This window comes from Schistosoma mansoni, chromosome 3 (genome assembly GCF_000237925.1).
Source record: "Schistosoma mansoni strain Puerto Rico chromosome 3, complete genome".
Classification (NCBI taxonomy): domain Eukaryota; kingdom Metazoa; phylum Platyhelminthes; class Trematoda; order Strigeidida; family Schistosomatidae; genus Schistosoma; species Schistosoma mansoni.
In genome coordinates, this window is record NC_031497.1 from 9,729,673 (window position 1) to 9,753,838 (window position 24,166).

General features: G+C 39.2%; 1 protein-coding gene across 1 annotated transcript; it reads right to left on the reverse strand.

Moving 5' to 3' along the window:
- Nucleotides 1-9,365: 9,365 nt before the first annotated feature.
- Nucleotides 9,366-19,355, reverse strand: Smp_078800 (putative dnaj homolog subfamily B member). Its single transcript, XM_018799157.1, has 4 exons — nucleotides 19,318-19,355; nucleotides 16,426-16,654; nucleotides 10,907-11,194; nucleotides 9,366-9,921 (listed from the first exon to the last, which is right to left on the reverse strand). The coding sequence occupies exons 2-4, from the start codon at nucleotides 16,643-16,645 to the stop codon at nucleotides 9,851-9,853; spliced, it is 579 nt and encodes a 192-aa protein (XP_018650973.1). The 5' UTR covers nucleotides 16,646-16,654; nucleotides 19,318-19,355; the 3' UTR covers nucleotides 9,366-9,850.
- Between the last annotated feature and the right edge of the window lie 4,811 nt (nucleotides 19,356-24,166).

The following is a 24,166-nucleotide window of genomic DNA, read 5'->3' on the forward strand; positions in this document are numbered from 1 at the left end:
GACGTCTAATTACATCTTCTGTTATCATGTCAGACTCTGAAATAAATAAGTCTTTGTGCAAAGTTTGTACTTACAGGTGTGAAAATACATTTCATAAATTGTTACATTATTGCTCAAGAGGTTTAAAAAATTGTATTTAGTTGGAGTATTCGTAAAACATTATCATAAAGTATGCGTACTCCAAGTTAATTAGAAATTTTCTTGGTAATATATCAGTTTTTGAAAATTCAGATGACATAAGTATTATCTCTAGGAACATATCTATAATGATACTGAAAGAAAATGGGGATAGAAGCATATCGTTGTCAAATATCATAGGGTAATTATATTATATGTATTATATTATATGTATATTCATATCCCATTTATTACAAGCTATTATTTGACTTATTAGTTACTGTTATATGATTTACTATTTTCAAGTTATTCTCAATCTATTAGTCACAGTTTCTCACAATCACAGCCGGTTTTTGGCTTGATCTTGTAAAAATGTTAGTTTCTCTTTTATGGTGTGATGTGGTCTGATTTATTTGTATATAAACCCAGTATGTTAGGAATATATGATTCGTATCATGGAGGCTGATATTGGTGTTCTGAACTAAACCGGCTAGGTTAGGAGGAAGGCTTTTATTCCCTGTGGGCCAATAAGAACTCTAGTTTGCTCGTATAGGTTTACGCGCTCTTAGTCTGGTTGTATAATTCGGTGTCTCTTATTGGCTGTCGTAACACGTGATATAATTAATCGGGCGTAAGGACACAACGGTACTCGTAGTTTTTAGTTGTTACCGATATAATGGTTAAGGAATTTTATTTTACTGAATACTTTTAATTTCAACTATTCATATATTATACTTTATTCAAAAATTATAGATTAATAAATTCTGATAATTAGTACATGTGTATGAATAAGTGTGCTATTAATAAACGTTTAGTTACAATATTTAATTCGGTCAAGTTATACGTACCTTAAATAAAAATTTATTATCATTATAACTAAGGAGACAATAAGATTTCATTGTTTTTTTTTTAAAACTTGCAATGTCTTAAGCTTATCCTGTTGTTGATATTTTGACTGAAATTCGATCAATCTTGGTTGGGATACGTGTATCCTAGTGGGGATCACCTTGAAATAGTTATTATGTTACAAGTTCATTGTGTTATAAACAGTTATTGAGCTCAATATACAGAGATAATAAAAAGTCTTATTCTGTAAATAAAATTTTAATCAATCTTTTTACGGATTAAATCTTATCCAGTTTCTACATCTTTTTCTAGTGTTGATCATGAAAAACATTTAAAACAAGAAATTATTTCTTCAATAGTTTGTTTAATAAGTATTTCTATAGAGCTGACTAAGTTTAAAGATACTTGAGCGAGACTATAATTTATGGACGAGCAATTCAGAAGCGTTTGAGGGATTCAAGGTCACGGTGCTGATCTCAGTACCTGGTGTTCATGTACGATCGGTTCACAGAGGATTTTAGAGATGTGACAACTGAATGCTTACAATAACTTGGACTCCTAAGAAGTCCCTTTATTTGTAATTGCAGTAAACAAATGACTTTTAGACCTTGTGCAGACTACCGTGATGTTGTCCTTTGATGTAACATATGTTGAAGGAAGACGTGTGCTAGAATAGGGACCTTCTTGCTCGATCCAGATTGAGACTAAGGCATATTATAATAATTGCCGCGAACTGTATAATAAAAGCGCCAGTAGCATTGGTTGCAATAATCGCAGATGTTACTAAAGCTTCGGCTGTTTAGTGCTATGGGTATTTTAGAGATATATACGTAGTAAAAATGACAAGCTTGCACGACCGGAGTACACACAAACAATATTGAAGCTATGTGGTCGAAGCTGAGTTTTCGCGACTTTCTCATGGCTCCAGAGACCGACTATTATGGAGCCATATGGATGATTCCCTCTAACGTATGCATTACGACTTTAAAACCTTTGAACCCCTTTCTAACCTTTACAGGTTTTTGGACCATGTAAAAGAAGTGTATCCACTTTAATTCTTTGGTTTTGTATATTTTACTCTATTCTAGCTGTTTCCTGATTAACTAATATTTCTCAAGGTCATTTTAAATTCGCTCAAAGGTTATCCGTAAATTATAATCTCGCAGATACATGTTAAAATATAAGAAAAACTGATTGCAAGGTAAAACTTCCGGGAGTAGAATATTTTATTCTCTTATAGACAAGTTAATGAGTTGTAATTTATCAGTTTCAATAGAAAATGAGGTATTCATGTTTTATTCTGATAATTATCAAATCATTTTTAGCATTAATGTCGGTCACAAAAACTTGATCAATAAGTTTGTCAATTTCAGCAGTGAAAGTTTATCGTTCTGTACAATAAATGTACATCATATGAATCAGTTGGTAACAAAAGTTTCAAGATGTTATTTGGTGAGATTTCATCTTCACAATTACAGTTATTTTTTATTCCGCCTGACATTACTCATGGATGAAGAGCAATAATTCACAAGAGAAGATTCTAAAACTATGATGTCCTTCTAGTCTTTTCGAAAATGGTAGAAATTTATTAAGAGATAAATATTTACAACCTAACAGTAATATTTTCTTGAAAAGTGTAATTTTTATTACATCGTACTAGTCAGTAGTATATTCCGACTATGTATGATTCCTGATTAAATCTCATGAGTATTTTTTACTATTTAACAGGATATTTATTCATCTACGACACAAAATGATATAACCGAATGAATTGATACAAACAAAAAGGTACATACTGTATTGAGTAACAAGAATTACGAAATGGTTAAAGTATACTAGACTGACAGCCTTCAGTGAGTCAATCGAAATCAAGATAGTGCCTCATGGATTTTTACACGAAATTGAAAATACCGTGAAAGATAACTTGCATGTTATTATAAACTAAGGAAAAAAGGTCATATTCGGTTATTAAGATGCTCGAAGTTAGCGAAAACATCCATTACGTAATCAGAAAGTGAATTTGACATGTTGCTTAAGTTAAATTATCAGGAATATCTGCTCCTGCTATAGATTTTATGTTCGAGTATTTGGTATGATTCAATGCACAGTAAAAGATTTCTGTACAGTTACTTAATATTCTTCTACTCTAAATCTTATTCTTAACTTTCTTAAGTTTATCAGCAAAAGGGTGGCAAATCTTTGTTGCATTATAGCTGATGTCAGTTGGTGACGTAAACCCTATGAGGTTATAGCCCCAAGTCAGAACTCTGGGGAGACTATTAATATGTAAATTTAGCCTTTTTCTTTCACTACAATCAATAATTCAACAAGTAAAGGTTAATTAATCATATTTAAACCACTACTCCGCTGTAATTTTATTGCTTTCCATAGTTAATTGTTTTGTAATTAAACACTGTCTCCTGATTGACTTCTAAATGGTTCAAAGTTATCGGTGCAATATGCCCTTACAGATCGAGCCACAACATACAAACAACCCAAACGTGATTTTTAGTCAATCAGGATGCAGGTAATGAGAATACTCAATATACAGCATAGTAAATCGAAAACGGGTATTTGGCGTTGGGATTAAGATTTAGGGTTAGAAATCGAGTGATAGGATACTTCGTATTCATATGGATATTTATTCAGTTACTTCTTCAATTTGGAAAATCGAGTACCTTCGGGAATTCATAGAACATGGTCTCTATTCTTTAGTCTCCTCATATTTATTAATATTTAGTGTCTTAATATTGTTAGGGTTTACATAGCTCCTAATAAAGTACAAGTCACCTGTCATTATATTTCGCGCAACAATCCACTAGCCGTTATCAGCAATATGACTGGTTTGTCGGCATGATGTACTTTTAACATACGAAGTGATAAAAAACAAGGTTGTTTGTTCCCTAGTATTCTACACCTATGATACAAGAATATCAGAAGACAACACTTGACATATGATTGGTAAGATTTACTGTATTGCGAAAATACAACCCATAAACACGAATATATAACCCACAAAGAATTGGTCAGATAATTTATGCTCACTGGTTTTGTTGTGAGCAAAAACACTAGTTGGGGACAATCGAATGTACTTAAGCACAAATTACAGACTATCTCACTAAATTCTGATAGCCATACAGCAAACAGTTAATTTGCAAAATAACAACCAATTGTCTCAATCTTCACTGATTTTTCTGTAAATATCAGTTCATCTTCTCTAATTTTCCTAACAATTGCGCTTCATTTCAGTTCTTTCCTTGTCGATCTTCTGCCAAAATACATTATATGTCTGACCATCACCATATACAACTTATATGGATATAAGTAGACCACACCACATTTTCATAATAGAATAAATTATAGAATGATAGTACACAAACCATATGGCAGTATAAATCTAACTTAGACGTACAACTTAGTAGACGAATTGAAAAGTTAATATTTAATCGAACTATTATCAATCAGAAGTTTCTTCTTTACATTTACTAACTATACTATATATATATCAAATAAGATAATCAGTATTTGTAGGACCGAATTGTAACAGTAACTAATCAAACTAGTACATAATTAATTTCCAACATTCACTACTTTTTAATTCACTGTAACATCACCATGACAATAATAAGTGGTTTGAAGCAGTACGTAATCGAATGATATTACTAATTAAACATTGAATGATCAAAATCTACCATAGTGTTCGTGATTATTCACCGAAAATTTTTAAAGGAAAGTATATTATACGGGTATTTATGTGCTCGAATATAGTTTCACTCAAAGTTCTAGCGAATTTTTTATTGTGTATATCAGTAGAATGTTATGACGCAAAAATGTCTTTATGATTATATTTTACTGGATAGAACTTTCTGAGGACGGAAATTCGTCATAAGGCAAATCGCTTATACATGATCATAACTAAAATGACGCAAACACGAAGATTTTTACTCAAACATGGCTTTTGAAAGCAGAAGACACTTATAAGTTACTGAAACGTAACCATAGTTATCTTTGAAATAGTAATCACGGACCTACTCTAACACTCAGTGATATCTGGAACAGTAGATTAGGAGCAAGCTATGGGCAGCGAAGCCAAGGTGTGACTATCGGTCCGGAAATTTGGTGGTTCATAGTCCAACAGACTTCTCTGGAAATTTTATTACCTCTTAAGCCAACGTTTGGAAATATATTTGTCTTTACTGTTTAGCCATTAATCTTCTCAGATTATATTATTATTTATTTAATCACATATATATTGGTACAAAGGGCACCGGATACATATGCGCCACACAAAATAATGAGAATGGGAGAAGGAAGAAGATGCGTATATATAAAAGAAGGAAAAAAAAGGAGAAGAGTAATGATGGGGGGAACTGAATGTACAACCAGAAGAGCTCTCTCAGTTAGGAAAGTTATAGCCACTCTTTATGAAGAAAGTAGAAGAAGGTTACAGCAGGCTCGCCACTGGCTTCTATTCTGAGCCATATCCGATAACGTCTCTAGCCACTGTGTTGCACCATCTCTCAGACCCCAGCCAGGGAGTCGTGAAGGACCAACAGAAGCTAGCCCTTTGCAGCTCTCTTTCATGCCACGACACCATGTCATACAATGACCTCCTCTCCGCTTTTTCCAACCAGTCCCAGAGTCGGCAAATAATGCACGACGTGGAAGCCTCTGGGACGGCATTCGTAAAACATGTCGAAGCCACCGAAGTCGGTGTTTCAAGATGGTAACACCAATCGAATTATCGTCTCTGCGCCCGAACACACGATGCCGAACCTCTGCATTACTAACATGGTGTTGCCACTGTATGTCAGCAATCCTTCGGAGACAACGATGATCGAACACAGAGAGTCGTCTAACATCCTCAACTCGGAGAGGCCAGGTTTCACAAGCATAGAGCAAAACTGCTCTCACCGACGCGTTGTAGATCCGACCTTTTACAGCCAGACTAACATCACGAAGGCGCCAAAGATGGCCCAGATTGGCATAAGCCGCTCTGGCTTTCATTATACGTGCATCAATCTCATCACTCACGCCCCCACCAGCACTTATATAGCTACCTAGATACACGAACTTCTCAACTACTTCAATCTGCTCACCATCCAGGGTGAGTACAGGATGAGAATCCTGCCAGTCTTGTAGGAGTACTTTGCACTTGGAGGGTGCAAAGCACATACCGTACCTGCGGACACTGATTGCCAACTGATTAAGTGCGGATTGTACGCCTTGGGCATTATCGCACAATAAGACAATATCATCCGCATACTCGAGGTCGAGAAGTCGTTCTCCAGGCAACATATCCACACCGCCATTACTTACATCCATCAGAGCTGTTTCCAGGATGTCGTCGATGGCAAAGTTGAAGAGGAATGGTGAGATTGGGCAACCCTGCCTAACCCCACTGCTCGAATGGAACAAGGGAGAAAGGTGGTTGTATGCCCTCACTCTGCCTGAGGTGTTCGTATACAGGGCCTTTAAGATGTTAATGAACTTCTCAGGCACACCCTTCTTCAATAGACAATCCCAGAGAACAGTCCTGTCCAACGAATCGAAGGCCGCCCTGATATCAAGAAACACTACGATTGTTGGCCTGCGATAAGTATGACGGTGTTCTAACATTTGGCGGAGGGTGAAGATGTGATCAATGCATCCTCGACCAGAACGAAAACCAGCCTGCTCCTCGCGAGTCAATCGTTCTCGGGTTTTAAACAACCTACGAAGAATGATAGAAGCCAATAGTTTGGACGCAATCGGAAGTAGACTTATCCCCCGATAGTTATTAAAGGAACAACGTGAACCCTTTTTAAAGATAGGGACGACTATTGACTCATTCCAAGATGTTGGAACACTTTCTTCCTCCCAAACCTTTGCAAACAACACCGTCAGTTCCTTAGCCAGAAAGTCATCATCATCTTTAAAAAGAGCCGGAGGTAAGTCATCTGGGCCCGGTGATTTGTAGCGCTTCAAGAGTTGGAGTTCCTTGCGGACTTCCGCCTCGTTTGGTGGATCAGTCGTCACCGGCCATGGGGGGCAGGACAAACTGGTCGATGTTGCCGGAGCAGCAGGCCAGTTGAACGGCCCTTCGAAAAATTCAGCCCATCGTCCAAGACGTCGAGAGATGTTAGTGATTGGCATCCCGTCATCCTCGTAGATTGTTTCACTCACACCAGACTTCTTGCTGCCAGTGGCTCGGATGAGTTGGAAGAGCTTCCGGCAGTTACCAGATGCAGCTGCTGCTTCCATCTCATTAGCACGCTCCGACCACCAGGCTTCTCGGTCCTTACGCAAGCTTTGCCCAATTTCATTACGTAACAGCCTTCGTTTGTGGTCATACTCACGGTCACCCGGAGTAGACCGACGGGCTTCCATCAGTTGTAAGGAGCCAGAAGAAACCCAGTGCTTGTAAGCGGGACGTTTCGCGAAGCCGCAAGCGGCTTTACTCGCCATTTTCATGGCGTCGTGAAGATGCAACCAATGCTCATCTATACTTTTCGGTGGGATGGTAGCTAGCCTAGAAGCTAGCTCCGCTCGATACTTACTTGCAACAGAAGTTGCAGCCAGTTTACTAACATCGATCCGTTGGTGGTGGTCAATCCTTCGGCCACTGAAAAGTGAGATTGGCGCAGACCAGGGCATGATCAGACTCCAGATAGGTACTCCAAAAGGAGCGGCAGTCTTGTACACAACCACGCCAGCGGTAGCTGATCGCGATGTGATCAATCTGAGTCCAGGCTTGGGATGCAGAGGGAGGACGCCAGGTAGCACACCGGCGATGACTGTGCCGGAAGTTAGTGCTGGCCAGAAACAGGTTGTGGTCTGTGCACAGTTGCAGCGAACGGTCCCCGTTATCTGTCCTGAGACCAACAAGTCCCCATCGGCCACCTAAACGACTCTCTTCTGTGCCTAGACGCCCGACCTGAGCATTCAAGTCTCCGGCTAATACTACAATATCTGTCGAACGCGCTTTCTGGAGAAGAACTGTTAACTGGTGGTAAAACTCATCCTTGATTGCATCCGGGCTGCAATCTGTCGGGGCATAGGCGGAGATGACGAAAAGACACCGATTCTCACGCCGATTTCTTCTCACTTTGATGGAACTTTCTAATCTAACAGCACATAACCGACTGTTAATGGGGATCCAATCGATTAGTGTTGCCTCAGCCCTAGTGCTTAGTGCGACACCAACGCCAGCAAGACCAGACGAAGATGCCACAGGGTCCCCGGATAAGCGCACGTGAAACAAGCTTTTCGAGGCGACAGATGGAGAGCGGATTTGTAGTACTTCACTAGAGTCTTGAATACGGGTCTCGGATAGACAACAAACGTCAACATTAAGACCTTCCAAAGACATAGACAGCCCTATCTGTTGTCTGATCTGCATTAGTGTGCGAACGTTGGAGGAAGCCAGCTTGAACGGCGTACGTGGTTTCAGAAAGACTGCTTCAGTATTCATAATCGGTGGAAGCATTCACTTTCAACCAGACAGTGACTGGAGATCGTTTAGATAGGACAGATTTTCCACCAAGAGCGAGCTGCTGCATAAGTTGAAAAGTAAGGTTACACAAATTGGGGATAAAAGGGGGTGAATTAGCGATATGGTAAATAATAATAATAATAGTAATAATGCAAATTGAATTGTTTCTTGTATGAACGAGAATATAATTGTCAGCTGAATGTTCCATTTCATTTATTTGCGAGAGGGCTGTGATACTGCCCGGGTGCCCAAACCGAAGCAGGTGGTTTTCTTAGGGGGCCACACCCGGAGCCTTTGACCTAGAGGTCTAATCCACAAGGCAATGGAGCATCGTGAGGAGATGCAGTCCCATGGTAGCCGGTGACCAACAACAGGTTCATTCGCCATTCGTTCCATCAGGATACTGGAGCCCATGTGCACCATTGGTTTGGAATCAGGGTTTTCCAACTCCCCTAGGTGGACTCGCCTTGTCCACCAACCCGGTTATAGCGCCGGACATTCGCTTTTCGTCCTCTCACTTTCGTAAGCAACACCCCCGCCACGAGAAGGCAGCGAGTAGGACTTCCCTGGCAGAGGCTATATATTCGCGTGGCCATGTGAATATATAGCCAGATTATATTGTTACTTCTATATTAATTCCTAAGGAGGGAATGTATAGTCAAGTTTATGATCTTAGATAGTTCTTGTTATGTAATTATTTTCTATCGCATTGATCACAATTTCACCAATAATACTTTATCAGTTTAATTACTTACACTCGCTGGCTGAGACTATGTAACATCATTTTCTATGATGCTATTCATCATAGACTCCAGATGAATTAAAATCAACAGTTTTTCAGTCCATAATGAAGTTACTACTTCTGTTTATAGCAACACAAACCAGTTCAGATTATCATTATTATCACGTTTAAAAAAAACAATACATTAATGGCTTTAATTTTTATTATGAAAATTTGTTAAACCAAACAAAAACCAACAGTTGGTTATATCTATCCAACAAATGAAGTGATGGAAATTTTTATTTATCATGGTTTTTCTATTGTTTGTGGAAATCCCCATTTACACACTTTCTTTACTTTTTAAAATTATCCACATCAATCAATGAGAAGAGAAAGACAATGGTCTCAACATAATAAAGCAGAAGAGATGAACAAGTAAAGATACGTCTTTGTATATAAAAATCATTTTTCAAAAAAAACAAAACACTTTGTGATATAAACAACCAGTTATTTTATGTGGATTAATAGAAAAAGTAATGCAACGTTCATATACACAAAATGACGTTGTGAAACACTATAATAACGATCATCGGCTGTACAAAATTTTAAGCTTATCAAGAGGGCAAACAACCGTGAGACATTTCCGTAAAATCGTACAAAATAATATCAATGAAATCACTTTTAGGATGTAATTAAGAACAACGTGTTTGAGTAATAATTGTGTTACCTCTTCGTATAGTTTGAGTTTGACAGTTTTGTTGACCTATAAAAAGCAATAAAGAATATGGCTATTATTTTTCCTGATTAAAGACGTTACCTGTTAAAATTTAGAAGAATAATCAATGCAAACACCTCTACCGTTAAAAAGACTACTCTTTGTCGGCTACAAAATTATAGCATCTTGACTAAATTTCAACCAAAAAGTGGTTTTCGAAAATAGAATAGTTATATTTTGTTGTTTAGCTGTGTGATGCGACCGCCAAAACTAAACAAAATAAGTCTCCAAGCGTTCAATCACTAACGCTTTTTAAGTAGTTTCTATTTGCCAGGCTTTTGAACCGTTAGGTGATCAAGCTTACGACATTGTCACTTTATCTGCAAATATTCATCAACGTAGAATCTGGTACGGATGTGTATTTACTCAAGTAGTCATACAGTAAATCAGTACAGTGAGAGAGAGGAGAATTTAAATTCAATTGTCATGGAAATCTAAACACGAAAAGTATAGATCATTAAGAAGCAAATAGGAAGGAAGGTTGGAAAGTTACGAATGGTACATAACTCAAGATTTGGAGGAAAATGGAGAACAAATGCAACTGCTCAACTCTAAATGATTTAGTACTATTCCATCCAAAGCCTTCGTTCAACTACTGACTACAAATATTGCACGAGTCCCAATCAGGAAATCTACACCAATCGACTCGACTCAGACCCATAGTTAATAAACTTATGGCGCGATGCCATATTTTGATGTGACTACTCTGAACTTTTTCCCAACCCATTCAGCATCGTACATCAAGGTAGGTATTTATTATTCATGCGTTACACGTATTACATCCATCTTCAGTAGATGCAAGCGTATAACTTTATTACTCAAATTGCCATCTTTAGCTAACATAAAACACTTAACCTCAGCATTACTGGCTTGTTTAAATCATATAGGAGATATATTGAAATACAACTATGATGAGTCACTTGAAGCCTACATATGTGTTTTACATTCACGGATCATGTTTCATACAACTTACCTTGATGTCTAATAAACCCATGAGATTCATCTGATGAATGGAACATACCGCCGAATGGTGAAAAAAAGCCATCGTCATCACCATCATCGTCGTCAAATAATCCACGGAAATTGAAGAACGAACCATGATCATCAGAATGTCTGTGCTGACGAAACATATCGAAGTTTCGGAAGAAGCTATTAAAATCAAAATCTGGAGCACCATTTCCACCAGGCTGTTGTGTATAATAACTATGTCCAACACTATCATACTGTCTACGTTTTTCATCATCAGAGAGAACATCATAAGCTTGGTAAGGAAATAAATCAAGTAAAATATTGAGTAATACAAAGTGATTAGACGAAATCCAATAGATTGACTCTGAACAATAAAATAAAGTTTTGATTATTGCATTAGGTTACTAGTAGGATGAATAATAAGTACTATATTAGATACTTATCAGGATTAACTCAGTAAATATGCAGTTGATTGTTAGTGCGTGGATGTATCTCAGCAGTCAGTCAGCTACAACGTAGGACCAGGCACATATATGCATCGGTCCAAGTTGCCATACCTCACCAACACAAGACGAACACCAAATTCATAGAAGCAGTTACTTCAATGGTAGTAATATATAAAAACAAGATTGCACATAAAAATATGTGAAAGAGTTAGTTCGTAGAAAGGTATTAAGTAATTCTAACCCCACGGTTCAAGGGAATACAAAAAGTGTCTACACCCACGCCATTGTGATCGATTCTGAGCCATGTCACGAAGAGTCTCCAACCAATGGTTACGAAAGTTACGCAGACCCCAACCAAGTTGTCTGCATCTACCAACATGGCTCATACCAGAAGTTAGTGACTTCATGGACAGATGCCACGTTTTGGTTTGGACGCCTCACAACGTCATGATTCCGAGTAATACCCTGCATCTAACCTCACTATTACTTACCCGGTGATCCCAGAAGATGCTGCTAATATTTCTAAGACATCTGTGGTCGAATACTAGTACCTTACAAGTATCTCTTCCTCTTAATGGCCACGTTTTGCAGCCGTACAGTAGAACAGAACGAACTGCTGAGCAGTATACTCGTCCCTTAATTGATAGACGGATATCTCGCCTTCACCATAGGTGACGTAAGCTGGCAAAAAGCAAACGAGCTTTTTGAATCCGTGCTGAGATTTCATCAGACACCAACCCGTTAGGGTTGATCAGACTTCCAAGATAAGTGAAGTTCGATTACTTCACTCCCTATCCTTAGTTCAGGTGTTGACGCAGGTCAGTCCTGGAGCAACAATCTACATTTAGAGGGAGAAAACGCATCCCAAACATCCTTGCATTGTTACTCAGTGCTACCAAAAGACACTGCATTTTGTCAGCATCTTCACCAAACAGGACTATGCCATCTGAGTATCTCAAGTCGATAAGTAGACCTACTGGTAGGAGATCAATTCCTGAAAATTCAGTCGACGAGAGCGTCATTTCCAGAAGTAGGTCTATGATGAAGTTAAACAAAAATGGGGATAGTGGACAGCCTTGTTGGACACCACTTGAGGTTGTAAATTCAGATGACAGTTCGCCATAAGCTCTGACTCGACTGGTATTGTTCGAGTAAAGAGTCTTAGCAAGGTTTATGTACTTCTGAGGAACGCCTTTTAATGACAGACACTGCCACAGAACCTCTCGGTCGACAGAGTCAAATACTGCTTTTAAGTGAAGACTATCATTGTCAGACGCCGATAAGCATGCCTGTGTTCTAAAATCTTATGAATGGCGAATATGTGGTCGATGCAGCCACAACCATGTCTAAAGCCAGCCTGATTTTCTCATGTTTGCAGTTCACGAGTCATTGTTGGGCGCTCAATAATTATTGAAGCTAGTAATTTACATGCGATATTAGTCAAACTAATCCCTCTATGGTTATCACAGAATGATTTTGATCCTTTCCCATATATTGGGACAATTAGTGATTCTAACCAGTCAGGTTGGATTACGTCAAATCCCCATATTTTAGATAAAATATTGGTCAACTTAATCACTAAAACTGGACCACCATCCTTAAAGACCTCTGGAGTTAATCAATCTGAACCAGCTGCTCTTCCTCGTTTCAGATTAGCTATTGTTATTTTAACTTCAATTAAAGCCGGCGAGCCTACTTCAATGTTCCATTCAGGCTGTTTAGGAATGGTGGCTAGTTAAGTTGTACAGTAACTGAAGGCCAGCTGAACTGCTCCTTAAAGTATTCCGCCCATCGCTTTTAACATCTGGGCTGAGAACAGACAAGTGTCGTGTTTTTCCGAGATCATATTACGGTTGACTTCTTAATCCCAGTTTCTTTTATGAGTCTGAAAAGCTGTATTGTGTTACTTACAGACATTGTCTTCTCCATCTCTTTTGCTTTCGTTGCCCACCACTGCTCACGGTCGTTCCTTAGACTTTTGTTCAACCTAGATCTGATTTGTTTACGCTCTTCATCGTGCTCAGAGCGTGATGGGATGAGTTTACGAGAATCCATCAGTGCAATAGACTTAGTAGAAATCTACTGGTTTTTCGAGACCCTTTGGTTCAAGTCATTAATAGATGTCGCTGAGGTTTGTATATCTTTTCAAGCAATATCTGGGTCAGCCTCGTTTTCAGAACTGCCTAAGTGTGACTTCACTAGTTCCCGGAATCGATTTTCGGCTTTCTCGTCACTGAATTCAATTCTAATAGGTCTTCTTAGTGTGGTTTTCTGCCTCCAGTGAGGTGCAAGCAAATGCATGCTTGTATCAGAGCATGGTCAGAGTTTAAACATATAATCCAGAACGAGCGGCAGCCTTTTGTTGAGCCTTTCCAACGATGACTGATGGCAATATGGTCTATTTGAATCCATCGTTGGTTTGTTGCAGGGGGTCACCGTGTTAGACGATGTCTCTTCTTATGCTTAAAATTGGTAATTGTTAAAAATAAACGATTGTCTGAGCACAGTTGCAGCAGAAGGTCACCATTATCTGCTGGCTACGTCGGGATACTAAAATACCCACCTAAATGCCTTTCTGTTTGGGTTAAGCTACCTACTTGGACATTAAAGTCACCTGCTACGAGTACTATGTCGGAGCGTCTAGCTTTTTGAAGAATTTCAGAAAGCTTTCCATAAAAGTTATCTTTCACTTCATCCGAGATGCAGTCATTGAGAGCGTAGGCAGAAATGACGAGAACGCAACGATGTGTGTCCCTGTTCTTCCAATTTTTTATGGAGCTGTTTAGCCGAACAGCACATAGGCGAATGTTAACAGGGATCCATTCTAAAAGTGCTTCTTCTGCCCTCATACATAGTGCTATGTCTACACCTGCCAGTTCAAGAGAACCTGCTGTCGGGTCGCCAGATAAATGGAGGGTGTATCTCGTCGGCTCCCGTTTTGGCTAGGCAAAATCAAGTGGATGACTACGCTAGGATTCTGTATGTGTGTTTCGTAGACACAGCATACATCAATCGTACGACATTCTAGGGTCTTAGACAAGGAGGTCTGTTGGTCGATTTGACATAGGGTGCATACATTGAAGGTTCCAATGTGTAGTTTAGAGCGAGGTTTTAGTAAACTTGAGACAGTATTTCGCGCACCAGAATCGTCGGCCATGGTGACACCTGAGGAGGAAGTCGAGAGATAAGATCTAGAGTTGAAAGTCAAGGTAGGAGGAATAATAGGGATTGAAGAGGGAAATCGGTCATGAATAAAAAGTCCTGAGTGCTGTTAGGGGTATGAGGGCGGTTTTCACTTTTAGTCTTATCGTTCTTCAACCGATCTACCTGGCATGGTAGGACCTTGAGAAGCGAGTATTTCAGTCAGTTCGTCACAATAAGCAAGCCCTATCACTACGTCAAAGTAATAGCAACGGTCGGGATGTATCTCATCAATTAAGTATAGGTTCATAAGTTGGACTTTAAGCCATACTTTTAGTATGCAGGGTATATCATTTGGATACTCTGTGGAAGAGATTATTAGGTCATAACTTAGAATGGGAGTGTCTTAAGACAACCATTTGGTTTGATTAGGGCAACCGGATAGCATTACAAGCTTTACGAAATTCATGGTATTAACTCATTAATAAAATGAACATTATGGACTTAACAATTGACATCCTAATGCTTGCAAGTTATACAAACCATAATTAATGTACTATAAACAGATGTATTTCGCATCAACTTAAGTCTCACCATTATAAAAATAGGGGACAATTACTAGCTATTTTGCAAAGCGTTCGACTAATAAATACTAGGAATCTGTAGAGACCTTATAATTGTCATCGGTATACACCAGAATATTGTTAAACAATGATCTTAAGTTTTTCTTGTAAAACAACAAATAATTGGTTTAGGACGTACGCTGTCAAACTCACGCGTTTTCACTGAATGCCAGCAATCCTTCGGAGATAATGACGAACGAACACAAAGAGATCTTTGACACGCCTAACTTGGTGATGCCGGCTTTCACAAGCACGAAGCAAAACTACCCTCACTGACGCTCCGTAAACTCGATCTTTTACAGCCGGACTAACATCACCGACACACCAAAGATGGCTTAGGTTATCATAGACCACTGGCTAACAATATGTGTAAATGGACCTTATCACTAACGTTACCACCAGGATTTATTGGCTATGGAAAACTACTTAACACTATAGGGGCGACTGGCAATAAGGTACCTAGTGTCAGTGAAACAGCCTGTGAAATTGGTGTTATGGAAACTCGGGACCTTTAAAGGCACCTTGAACGCTAGATTGGATTTTAAAAGATAGTAATGACGATCAAGCTGTTTCATACTGTCTTGATTGTGACCACCGATCTCTCCAAAAAGGCTGACCTTCAAAAGGTATTCAAAATATCAGTATGAGGTCAGTAAGTGAAAACGATCTACTTCCGGCCTTCAATAAGAATAGGGGTGTAATTCAGACGAGAGATCTAAACATACTGTATGCAAAGGTGTGATTAGATTTCTTTATTTGAACACACAAACATTGATGCAAGAGGGCGAAAAATACATATGCGCCACACAATAACAATGAGGCTAGTAGCAGTCAAAATCAAGCCCAACAGGTTTCATACTGAGCATCATTTGCCAACAATGAGATTAGGAGGAATAAGTAATGATAGGTTTATAACCTGGTAGAATGGGATAGAGGATAGCTGTTTGTCTATTATGTTCCCATGACAATCCGAGACGCTATTAGACACAATTCAGCTAAAACTACGTGATTCTACTATAGGGAAAGAATTGTCTTGATATGAACTTATACTTTCTATTTCTTCATAAACTTATGTGTTATTTCTCGACAATCCGGCATATCAAAGTTGACTTATCACTAAATCAAAAATGGATCTACTACTTAACATTATCTATTGATAGTTAAAGCCCAGTTAGACGTAAACATAGAGCAATGTCATGATCAATAAACAAAATGAATTTGTGGCACGAGTTAAAAACAGTAAGTTTTTCTCGAAAAGGTCATGTAACGATCGACATATAATAAGCTTACAGCGATGAAATGATTCAACTTACCTTCAGCAATTTTCACAAACTTTTTCTGTGCGTCTTCATCTTTATTTTTATCTGGATGATATTTTAACGCTAGTTTACGGAAGGCTTTTTTAACATCACTATTCGAGGCTGATTTACTTATCCCAAGAATGTCATAATAATCTTGTTCAGCATTACTTTTGCTGAGTAAAAATTCGAGTGAAAAAATGAGTAAAACGAAATATTTCAATAAATCCTGCATGATCTGGACCTACAGTAAAATAGATGAAATGAATTTAGTTTATTGAATATTATCCTGCCAAATAAAATGGTCCTCAACTTACTATTAGGTTGTTAAGTATGAGCATATGATTTGAATTTCTGGTCTTCTGAAATTAATTCAAATGACCGAAACAATACTTAAATTTAAAGCATAATCCATGTTAAAAGACTAATATTTGAACGAAGAATATTCTTTTCGATAAATTCTCTTCAGGTTCTACAGTTATATATCCAAATTAATAATCCGAAAAATGGCCAGGTTAAAGGCAAAGTACATCGTTTAATGCATGTAAATTTAGGAATGTCAAATCAAATAGAATAAAATTGTTAATGTTGATATGACTCATATAGAATGTTAACTTGAATCTGTATATATGTAAAGTGAAAATTTAAGATCTGTGATCAGAATATAAATATGGGTCAGATAGGGTAAGAGAGATATGATAGTGCAATTACAATTCGATCGAGTGGAAGATTAAATTGTGTGAAAAATTAGTAAGACGTAATAAGGAGGGATCAATGCGAAGTGAGTGATTCATGTATAGGGGGATTAATAATGATATTTAAACAATAATAATAATCCATGTACTTCCCCAACTAGGGACAAAGCGTGGTTGTGGCTTAGTGCTTTTGATGTCCGACAACTGCTGGATCATAGGACAATTAATCTCTACTCAGTTCAGTAAGGACACCAAGATAACATAGTGATTCTACTAAAAATATGTGAACAACAGCTGAATTTGACAAAGTGTAAGTGGTCGATCAGGTTAAACGAGAGATTATGGCAAAAAACATTTGATACTAAAATTTTCTGCTCGAGACTAATGAAATTAGCGCAACAGTATCAAGTCATGTTCCATGATGTCAACTAAAAAGATATCTAGATCATTTACAGATGATTGAAACTAAATCACGACTGCGGCTGACTAAGAAACCAATTTAGCTTCCAAAACTACCATATGACATTATAAGTTCATTCAATCTTAACAGTACTTAATTATTCTAGGTAATTATCTAAAAAAAACCTAATAGTTAGTGGCAGTTTGACTTCCTCTTCTACGAAAACACTCCAGTAAAGATATAATTACTTTAGACGTATTTCGAAAATAGCATGATTTTGAGATATTAAAAAAGAATGCTCCAGATAATGTAGTCGGGTTTCCAACTAAGTTCTGAAGTTGTGTGACAGAAAACGCCTTCAGGACTGATTGAAATAGATGACATTTATTAGGAACACCTAGTGTTAGATATGTAGTAGTGGTCAAAACTAAACTCAGGTATTGTGCTACGTGGGACTCAGAATGAACAATGTAGCAACTGGCTGTAGAAACAAACATGAAAACCAATAAGCAAGTTTATTGCTCGCCATTGTAAAATTAGTCGTTTTCTACAATACTGAAGACCAGTAGAGGAAATCCTGGTACACCATTTATAATTTATTGAAAACTTTTTAAGAGGTAAAACCGATTCCTAGAATTGATTTAAAAATCTGGATATTGAATCGATGAACGTCAACCCGACCAAGCGACAAGTATAATTGCGATTACTGCCTAGAGCTGTTCATTATGACGATTGGGAGATATTTTACTCAATCCATTTTCGGTATTCGCATACATTGGGATACTCGAAGACCAGTTTGGAAGACCTAAAGAGTGAACTTTCGGTCTATACATTCAAGAATTTATCTTAGCAACAGCAGACCCATCCTCGCATTTACACGGCGAATGGAAACAACATTGAATAGGCTAAAATCAATCGACTTTTCCCGTAACAGCCAAAGTTCGTCAAGAGGTTTATTCGAAATGGTAGGTTACTCTGCCTGCTGTCGACTAACTTGATTAGATAGGGAAATAAAGAATCCTGGAAGTAATCACTTTGAAAAGTAATAGTGAAATAATTTGACTGGACGGTTTAAAGAAGAAACAGTGGTATTGTGGTGTGTGCTGTTGATGTCGATAGACACAAGTAGTATGTATCATGAATCAAAAATACATTATACGGCTGCAGAAGGTCAAGAGGATCAGTGAATGATTGCTGTGAAGACAAAGGAATAGTGAAAACTGAGACGTCTAATTGACATTTACAAAAGTAACAGTCAAGTTTGAGACATTCGATTGACACTTTGCAACTCAAGTATTTACTGTATGGTTCTCAGATTTTACTGAGATGTTCTGTAATTTTGTGTTCAAATACATTCGATTGTCCCCACTTATGTTCTTGTCCACCAAAGCATCCCTTAAGAGATAAAATATTGTTACTTTATAAACCGATAAAACAGCTATCAATCATTTATGTAATAACGTTGATTCGAGTGGTTCTAGACAGACTGAAAGCACCAGCTGGCGCTTTCAGTGAGACTATAATTTATGAACGGCCTCCGAGAGATGCAGAACGAGCTTGAAAAAATTCAACTGCCTACTAGAATCAAAATATGGTTATAAATTAGTGTGAGGAAATGTGATGTATGGCTATGTGTTAAGGGTTAGTAATTGGAGTTCTTATCACGAACTGCAGTCATAACATCAGCTATAATACTATTCAACCATATAGATGAGTGAATTTCGCTCAAATATGTTAGACCTGCTGTCTTAAGTCTTACTGATTCAGCCATACGGCTAGTTAGTAAACAGACGCAAAACGACACAGCCCTACCTTAACACTGACCAGAGACCTTCAGGATTTAAAACTGTACGTAAACGTGTGATCTAAACGACCCATTCGGTTTTAAACACTTAAAGAAGTTGACGGCAATACAATCCTCTGTGTATTCATACAGATATAGAAACTTTGGTTTAGAAGTAGGTTAGTGAGGAATACAATCTACTACATGCTGAAAAGTGAACGTAACTGGCAGGACCTATTTCAGAATAGATATTTTGATATTATACAAAAGCTTCATTCAGCAAGTTTATCCTTTAAAGAATCTCGCCAGAACATGAAGTATAATATTGTGTGGATTCAATGGCTGACTAGTATCGTCTTTTAAGGGGAGACAATTTTCTGGATATGAAATCTGTGCAATTTTTTTGCTTACTTCAGTTGAATGAAGATGTTCAACCGACCCCCTCAATCTTAATATTTTGGAGACATTTTGAGGAATTTTCGAGAAATTTCGGGGTGAAACCCCAGACCAATAGTGGTGTTCTAAATTCCCCCAATGTTTGGGGAAATTTCGGGGAAAAATCCCTTAATCCGTGTCGCGAAGTTTTCAGGACAAACAGCTAACAGCCAGTGCATCTTCTAAACTTTTAGGAGGAAATTACAATTAATAATAATTTTTGATATGATCATGAACTTCAGTGAGCGTTACATTACCGAAGTTTAGGTCTTGTTCTAGTATATCAAACAGACACGAGACAAAAAGCGTCGGGTTAATACCACCTTTTTTAAAAATCTCACGCCATGCAGGCGAATTGTTTGTACTGTGCACGCCTTAGATTGCTGCTTCTGTTCAGCCTAACTACAGATACTTATTTCTTTTAGACGAATAATGTAGAACGTTATGAAAGGGATAAGAAACAAGTTACAGCCAATAGTGTCAAACTTGATGGATTGCCCTCGGTCGAGCTTTTACAGAAGGTGGAGGAAGTTAAGAGCTGAGTTTGAGAAGTACGAGCTAACAACCATTGACTGTGAGAACTACTGTTCAGTTGGTGTCGAAGAAGCAGGGACCGCTCTAGCTGCAGAGTAGTGGGGCAGTGTTGTCCCGGAATCAGCCACTGCCTAATGTAGTTACGTCCATTGTGAGCCGAATACAGCCAACGGAATTATCTAGGTTTACTTAATAACTAATTATAGGTGGTGCAACTTCCAAAATGTCTCCATCTGTTCATCTATTAATGAAGCAACAGCCAGATAACGTTGTATTTGAGGTGGTGAAAGGAGGTGACATTACTATAAAGAAGGATAACGGAATTCTGGAACTTTATCAGGTGTACATCATTGAACTCCTCATGTCCGCCAGTGGTATGCTTTGTCGTTGTCATAACTTGAAACCCAAGTTTCTGGAAACAGGAGTGTACTACCACATTGAATTGAAAGCACGTTTGCTGAGGATTTCTGAAAAATGGCTACACAAAATCTGTTTCAGCGAACTGAAATTGCAGCTAAACTACGGCGGCCTGTTGTTGTTTAAGCTCTAACCAGTTGTTGTGACCAATCATAGATCTCCCAGCAGGTCCATTCCTTCTTGAAGTATTCATAGTTGGTATCTATGGTAGCTAAGCAGAACCATCCGATTTCAACGAAATGTCCGCAGCACATGCAAATGAGTTACAAGAGGTTCTGACAGTAGGCATTCATGCAGACAAGTGTCAATTACATTTGACAGTAGAGTTATTAGCTGTTATTTGTGACACTTCAGTTCGTAGCAACATCAGGTATAGTGTTGGACACAATGGTACCGCAATCTGTAAAATATGTAAGGTTTTAAGGGCACAACTGGGTGGTCGAATGACTTTACCAAATAGTGAACACGGCTTGATAAGTGATGTCACTTTTCGTAGTAGGTCTCAATCGATCCATCATTGCGGCGTTCACTAAGCTGCAGATTTGCGGCGGCCAAACAAGCTGCACAGCGATATACCGAAGAAGTTTACTCTCAAACTCTACTGAGTCAGGGCATGTCAGATAATGTGAATGAGTCTGAGGTAAGTTATGGTTTCTTCAAGGAAATCATTCCTCAAAATTGTCAACTACCAGGCCTGACAACGCAGTAATTGTGAACGGTCATCCGGGTTTCATCACACAAATTACTGGAGGCAGGATTAGGTTTAGGGCATTCCACAACTCTTCGGATTTCTCTACTGACCGGATTGTCCGAGATCGTGTGCGATGATCTTTGGTAATCAACCAAAGCATGCCTAGCTTACGTAGTGACGCTGGAACTGGTAATTACTTATACCTTACATGGGACTAAAAGTAAACTATGTGTCACTAATTACGGATTCCACAAGACGTTACAAAGTAGGTTAACATCACAGTATTAATTTATTTCTAGGTGTTCTGTGTCAAAGGTTTTGTAGTGCAACCTGCCTAGAAAGAGAAAGAACACAGGGCAGGAATGTTGTGAACCAAGCTTTCTTACACGACTCAAGAGATTGTAATAGGCGTCGAGCCGCGAGTGACCATGATCACCACCACAGTAAGATTATGTGCCAGGTATTAGATTGGATCCATCTATATGCCAAAAACCAGAAGCCAGTTAACGGTTTTAATGAGATATATTTGTTGGAGATATCGTGGTAACGAAAGAATGCCAAGATCGTGCCGAGGTTTACAAGCGGAACTACCGAGCGTATGCGAGTTCGTGCAAGGTCACAGGCAACAGAAGAAAGTGTATGTTTTTCACACTTATACAAACAGGTGAAGTAAAACAATCACTGCTAAATATGGTTATAATAATAATTGTTTCGATTATACCAATCTCATTCTCGTCATATAAGTAGATCACTTCAGGAACTCCCCGCTAGAAAAGGTTTACACTTTCGATACGTGGCGGTTTCGTTGGTGAAACTGATGGGCAAACGTGCGATTGTAGGACGAAGGGGCCGGCAAAACAGTAAGCGATCGTTGACCCTCTGGTTGCCATCAAAGGTCATTTACGTAGAGTGGTACCAGGAGAAACGCGATGTATTTGTTGTTTCAGTTAGCGTACCACACCAGAGTGTCTTGTATCCAGGATCTGAGGATTGGGCTCGTAGGGGTCCGGAACAGAAAACGCTACGGACGTAGGATGGAACCACATTGAGCCAAGAAACCAGGAGGACTATAATAAACAAGTTCGGGACCAAATGTATCCCATACGTATTTGTACCCAAAAACATCGACTGAGTGCGTTGAAAAGAGCGTGGGTGATCAGGCCAGCTTTCGTCAAGGTTGACTGAAGTCGATGGTACCAATAGGGCGGTGGTCGGAGGCGTGGGCTCAGGATAAGGACAAAAATCAATGAAAAGCTGTAGCGTGTATATAGTGTATGGATAGAGTCCTATACCGTATCAGTTGTTGGTTGAGAGGTCTGCCGCGAAAGCGTACGGGCAGGCGTACTCAGTGACTAGAACATGAGACGATAGTCTCGTTCCTACCTCGTGAGGCTGCAACCTCATACGAAGTCGAGGGCGGCGTGATCTACTGATCTGAACGCGAGACTGAAGTCTCATCCGTAGATGGTGAAGATGGCAAGTGCTGTTGACTGGGACGTGAGAATGAGGTCTCGGGTGTATCTAGTGTAGGATCCGAGGTAGATGTAGTGATACCGCTAGAGGATTTGATGGGTGTAGTGCTGGGTTTTGACTTATCGGTTAGGGCACTGTCATGGACGTGTGCTGGCTTGGGAAGATCAGTAATGACTACCTCGACGCGGCCCTGTCGATCAACCTTGAAGGTCTTTCCGTGACAGGAAATCACGTGAAAAGGTTCTTCGTAAGGCTGTTGTAAAGGTTTGTGTACCGAATCTACTCGTATGAATACATCTGAACAGGTTGATAACTCTCGTGTGAGAGCGACCTATCGATGTTGTATACGCGTTGACACCGTTGGCTGTGTTCACACTGGAGGCTGAAATTGCTACTGCTCCGTGGTGTGAAAAATTCCCAAGGCAGACTCAATGTCATGCCGTACACAAGTTCGGCGGTGGAACATTAAATATCTACCTTTAAGCTCGTTCTGATACCTAAAAAGACGAGTGGTAAGGTTTTCATGTGCTCGAAGTGCATTTGTAAGTTGGCGATGAAGCCGTTCAACGAAACAATTTGATGCTGTGTGGTAGGCGGTAGTGCGTATGCGTTCCGTGCCGAGCAACCGGGGCAGTGAGGAGAATACTTCAGATTCGAATTGTTGTCCTCAGTTAGTTGTTACAGTCGAGGGACAACCGCACAGTGCTATCCATCGTTCTACGAAGCGGTAAGCAACTGTCTCCGCCGTAATATACATGATGGGAATAACTTCGGGCCATCTTGTGATACGACGAATGTACGTGAGTATGTGATGGTGGCAATGGTCCCACAAGGTCTATATGAGAGAGATCAAAGCGAGCATCAGGCGTAGCGATTGGGGCAGCTACATGCCTGTGCACGCTTGATCGTTTATATTGTAAGTATTGCTTTACCCACATACGGACATCTTTATACATCGACGGCCAATGCAGCGACGAGGTGTAATGTGGTTGCGATATCTGGATGAGACAGTCCATGAAGGGCATCAGAGACGAGACGATGGTAAGCAGAGGGTACTATGGATTGGGAGAGACCCGTAGAAGTATCGCACGGGATAGTACCTGAGCTAGTAGCTAGGGCTACTTCCCGGCACCCAAGGGATGTAGGATGTTGTGCTTCTGTACAGGAGGGATAGCTTGCTTGGACGGCGACCATAGCAGGGAGATCAAGCACCGGTAAAGTAACCCCATCCACTTGGATACGTGACAGAGCTTCGGCAACATATTTTGACTCTCCTTTAACGTGACAAAGTTTTGTGGTGAACTGAGAAATATAGTTCAAATGTCTGC